This window comes from Capsicum annuum, chromosome 5 (assembly GCF_002878395.1).
Source record: "Capsicum annuum cultivar UCD-10X-F1 chromosome 5, UCD10Xv1.1, whole genome shotgun sequence".
Taxonomy (NCBI): Eukaryota; Viridiplantae; Streptophyta; class Magnoliopsida; order Solanales; family Solanaceae; genus Capsicum; species Capsicum annuum.
In genome coordinates this window covers 212452122-212457882 of record NC_061115.1, presented here as the reverse complement: position 1 = coordinate 212457882, position 5761 = coordinate 212452122, and the positions used below count along the sequence as shown (strand labels likewise).

The window sequence follows — 5761 nt, the reverse complement described above, 5'->3', positions numbered from 1 at the left end:
ATGATTATTTCATTTCGTTTCATCCATGTTGAGTTATTTATAATTATTTATATTTGAGAATGAAAAACAGGTTTGAAAAAAAATAATTTTTCTAAAAAAATCCATCAATTTAAATGCTCAATTATGAAAAAGAGAAGCTAACTACTTTAAATATTTCAACCGAAATAAAAATAAAAAATAACCAAACCAAATTTGTAAAAACCGAACCAAATCGAATTTATTTCGGTTTGGTTATGGATGTGATTTTTGTCAATCCGAAAATCAATAAACCGAATTGATATTGAACAATCAGATCGAACCAACCGAACGCCCACCCCTACGTATCCACCAAGTGAATCGTATCTGCACTCTTCGATTCATTTGCATATAATACAACAACAAACCCAGTATATTCCCACAAAGTGAGGTCTGGAAGGGTAGAATGTACGCAGTTCATATCGCTATCTCCAAAGAAATAGAGAGACTGTTTCTCATAGAGAATAGTAAAGCATAATGCACCATTAAGAATGATGGATGTCATAACATAAAAGGAATAAGACATACTAAAAATAAAATAGAAATCAGAGCAATATAAAATAAGATAAATAAGCGTAGTATGAACTAAGAGATAAGAAATATGACATCCGGAAAGTACGACCCCTACCTAGGGACACAATCCTGAGATTACTAACCCAGCTATACATGAGCTCTTCTACTACTAGCTAAAACCCACGCTCGCGATCTAACCTTTACCCTTATTCACAACCTCAACACCTTCCTATCTAGGATATGTCCTCAATAAACTATAACTATTCTATATCATGTCTAATCACTTTCCTTCATTACTTCTTCGTCCTGCGTCTCCTCCTCCGCTACTTCATTTGCATATAATATACAACAATAACAATAATAAAACATCTATTTTATATAATGCATATCCACCAACCTCCTCCAGTACTTCATTTGCATATAATATACAACAATAATAAAACATCTATTTTATATAATGCGTATCCACCAAGTAAATCATATCTGCACTCTTCGATTCATTTGCATATAATATACAACAATAATAAAACATCTAGAAGAGGAAGAGGAAGAGGAAGAGGGAGAGAGATGGGGGAAGAAACTTTGCATCTTCCACTGTTTGAGTCAAAGGAAGCAAGAGGAAGGAATATGTACAAGCTATTTGCTTTAACAGTGTTGGTAGGTATTTGCTTAATATGGTTATACAGATTAATTAATATGCCAAGTAGAGGTGAAACTGGGAGATTGGCATGGATGCTCCTCTTCTTAGCTGAGCTCTGTTTTGGTTTCTACTGGATTATTACTCAATCGGCTCGTTGGCATGTTATATATCAGTATCCTTTCAAGGATAGACTTTCCCTCAGGTTCCCCCTCAACTCAACAATTTATTAAAATTGAGACTAAAGTAGAAATATTTACAGATGAACTAGGTGGTAAAACCTCGTTTGGTAGAGTATATTAAAATGTTAATACATGCATTAGTTTAATGTGTATTAGTAGTACCTTGGTTGGTATACCTTTTTACCCTATGTATAACTAATGCAAACATTAGTTATACGCTCTAATGTATATTGAACACAAGCATTACTAATACAAGTATTATTAATACACCATCTTTTGTATTAGTCTCATACACTCTACCAAACGATCCTATAATGTTCGAATTCAAAATATTGGTTTTGATTGAACATGTAAGTAAGTTGATAACTACATCCCCTGATTTTCATTTATTGTTTTGCAGATATAATAAGGAGAAGTTGCCGGGGTTGGACATATTCGTTTGTACAGCAGATCCAATAATGGAACCTCCAACACTGGTGATTAACACAGTATTGTCAGTAATGTCATATAATTATCCTCCTGAAAATTTGAGTGTTTATCTTTCTGATGATGGGGCTTCACAATATACTTTTTATGCTCTTCTTGAGGCCTCTCAATTCTCAAGATATTGGATACCTTTTTGCAAGAGATTCAGTATCGAGCTTAGGTCCCCTGCTGCCTACTTTGAACATGATGCCTGCAATTTAAATGATACTAGTGAAGTTTTTGCTCAACAGTGGTTCGATACCAAGGTGAGAAACTTGCCTTCTTTTGAAAATTGAAAACTACTCTTTGAGGTGACAAATATGAGAGTTGAGTTCAAATATTGACATAACGGATAATAACAAATCAAATAAGTCATGACTCAATCAATTAAATCAAATGATGCAGTATTATCACCCACTGGCCACTTTTCAGCCCTATCTTTAAAAAAATACTCCTAGTAAATGTCAAACTTAGATAGCTTCCAATCTCCACATTTGATTTTTTTATGTTTGGGTTTTGGTTACATTTTGATCATTGAGTTTGCATTTTATGAATCAATAGCTTGATGAACGTTTTCAATCCCATTGGGTCAAGTCAATGGACGAGTAATAACTCAGCTCATTACTAAGAAAATTGTTGATTTTGCTACCTCCTCACACTATGTTCCTTATAAACTTTCATCAGAAGTTATATGAAGATATGAAAACGAGGATTGAAGCCGCCATAGAAAGCGGTAGCATCCCCAATGAAATTAAGGCTCAGCATAAAAGGTTCTCAGAGTGGAACTCCAAAGTTACAAAGCAAGATCACCAGTCTATTGTTCAGGTAATTGCTGGTTTATTTATATCCTTTTGTTACTCTTGACAATTATTAAAGTCGAAAACGAACACAAAAAAAAAAAAGATATAATTTGTGTCTTTTCAGATTCTAATAGATGGAAGAAACCATAACATGACTGACGTGGATGGGAATCGACTGCCAACACTTGTCTATATGTCGCGAGAGAAAAAAACAAATTGCCCACATAACTTTAAGGCTGGATCAATGAACTCATTGGTAAATTATGCAATGAAAATTTATTCATCATGAGATTTATGTTGTATACGCTGACAGTATAATTCTTTTTTAATGTGTGCAGATACGAGTTTCGTCACAAATAAGCAATGCGCCTATCATCCTCAACTTGGATTGTGACATGTACTCGAACGATCCAGATGCAATACAAGAAGCATTGTGCTTCTTCATGGACAAAAATCAAGGACATAAGATAGCCTACGTCCAGCATCCTCAGCGTTATTATAATGCAACCAAGAATGATATTTACGGAAATGTGGCTCGAGTTACTCATGATGTAAGTTGTAACAATGAGTTTTTTTGCACGACATCCATTTCTTAATTAATTATTGCTGTTGAATCAAAATGAAGTACTATTAGTAACAGTCTTATAAGACATTTTGATGAATTTAGAAACTTGGAATCTTGACATGTAGATTGAACTTGCTGGAATAGGAGGTTACGGAGCTGCTCTATACTGTGGCACTGGATGTTTTCACAGAAGGGAAAGTCTCTGTGGCAGAAAATTCTCTGAGGATCAAACTATTGAATGGACTAACAACAAGGAAGAAAAATCCACCGATAAAACTGCGGAAGAATTAGAGGAAGCATCAGAAGTAGTTGCAAACTGTAGCTATGAGGAGGGGACTCAGTGGGGAAAGCAGGTACTAATTTCTTTATTCATGTGTAAGCATTTGCAAGAACATACATATATGTACACATACCACCCGCCAAATGATGTGGTGGAATGGTAACGATTCTTTCTGTTTTGATAGATATTTCAAGTTCGGGGCTTGAGATTGGAGTCCTCGCCCTCTGTAGGAATCTAGCCTGTGGGTCACAACAAAATGGATACTTAAGCCAAAACTGAAAAAAATTACACAAGCACAATGGTAACATATATTTGATTTTACCTCTTTTTTTCCAGATGGGGCTGATGTATGGGTATCCTGTGGAAGATATAATCACAGGATTAACAATCCAATGCAGAGGATGGAAATCATTGTACTATAATCCAAGTAAACCTGCCTTTTTGGGTGTTGCCCCAACCATTTTAGATGTTGCTCTTGTTCAGCATAAGAGATGGGCAGAAGGCATGTTTCAGATTTTCCTATCCAAATATTGCCCCTTCATATATGGCCATGGCAAAATCAAATTGGGTGCCCAAATGGGGTATTGCATTTACCTTCTCTGGCCTCCTGTATCTGTTCCCACACTAACTTATGTGTTGGTTCCTTCTCTTTCTCTGCTTCATGGCATCCCCCTATTTCCAAAGGTAATCAGTTTCTATCTTCTTTTTCTTTTTCCACATTCAACCATTAGACAACGTCTTCATTATTGAATTACGTGTTGAGCGTAAACTATAAGCGAGAAACCGATTTTGTTAATCCGTAATTCGGCCTTCAAGACGCCTCTATACATCCGAGCCGAACCTTTTTGATGGGCCATCACATTGAATTGCGTGACAATGTCATCTAAAAAGTAAAAATTATTAAATGTAACGCATCTTTATTTACTTGATCATTCTTCACTACTTATCATGTCGCAGGTGTCAAGCCTTTGGTTCTTGCCTTTTGCATATGTTTCCATTGCCAAGTTTGCATATTCCTTGGCTGAAGCGATAAGCTGCGGGGACACACCCAAGTCATGGTGGAACTTGCAAAGAATGTGGATGATTCGAAGGACAACTTCATACTTCTTCGCGTTCATAGATGTAGTAAGCAAGCAATTAGGCCTCTCTCAGACATCATTCGCGCTCACAACAAAGGTAGTAGAGGACGATGTCCAGAGGAGATACGAGCAAGAGATCATGGAGTTTGGCAACTCATCTGTCATGTTCACCATCACAGCCACACTTGCATTGCTTAATCTAATTAGTTTCATTTGGGGAATCAAGAAACTTGTTATGGCTGCAACACTAGGAGTGGAAAATGTTGTGTCACATGTCATTCTATGTGGATTAATAGTTCTAGTGAATGTCCCTGTGTATGAAGCACTCTTTTTCCGCCGAGACAAGGGTAGCTTTCCATCCTCTGTACTGTTTCGATCTGTCATCCTGGTATCAATGGCATGTTTGCTTCCTGCCTTCTAGATTGTAATAGGACATGAAACATGGGTTAAAATTATTTGGCATAGTACTTGAACATATCCTTTAACTTGACATTAAATCAAATTTATGACCTCCAAATTCGGATATGCAAAAGTAGAAACTTAAACTTGTATAAAGTTGAACAAGTAGACAGATACATCCTATGTGGCATAATACACGTAGTATGCCAGGTAGGACAAAAATTGGCCACGTATGATGCCACATAGGACATGTGTGTCTACTTATTCAACTTTATACAAGTTTAAGTGCCTATTTGTGGGCACTCAAAGTTGAAGATTATAGATGTGATTTGATGTCAACTTAAAGGGCATGTGTTATGTATTATGCCAATAATATAATCAAATAATTTTCTTTACCACTAAAGTTTCGATTTGAGTAAGTAGTAAGCACCTCTCCATATTTGACTAGGAATTTCTGGTTTGAGCCTTCAGGGCGGAATTAAAAATTTTAATTTATGAATTTTAAATTATATTTTTTAATTTACATATTTGTTGAAATATTGTGTCTATTATAGAGATATTTTAAATATGAAATATATATTTAGATATTGGAGAGGATCTATTATTATTGTAGGTATTTATTTCTTTTTGTTTCTTAATTTTTTGTGTATAAATAAGATTGTAGTCTCTTGTATTCAAGGATGTACAGAAGTATCAGTTTTTCAGATTTTCTTGTGTTTCTCTTTTTGTAACATGGTATCAGAGCCTCACCGGATTTTTGAAATCAATATTCACTCTTCTATTTTTCTGGTGCTATTTTGTTCTATAACAAATTTAATTATCAAGT

General features: G+C 35.3%; 1 protein-coding gene across 1 annotated transcript; it reads left to right on the top strand.

Annotated features, from left to right (window-relative positions):
* Nucleotides 1–904: 904 nt before the first annotated feature.
* On the top strand, nt 905–4998 carry LOC107871230 (cellulose synthase-like protein E6). Its single transcript, XM_016718095.2, has 8 exons — nt 905–1370; nt 1748–2078; nt 2497–2637; nt 2737–2868; nt 2951–3163; nt 3303–3530; nt 3794–4141; nt 4415–4998. The coding sequence occupies exons 1-8, from the start codon at nt 910–912 to the stop codon at nt 4955–4957; spliced, it is 2397 nt and encodes a 798-aa protein (XP_016573581.2). The 5' UTR covers nt 905–909; the 3' UTR covers nt 4958–4998.
* The last annotated feature ends 763 nt before the right edge of the window (nt 4999–5761 follow it).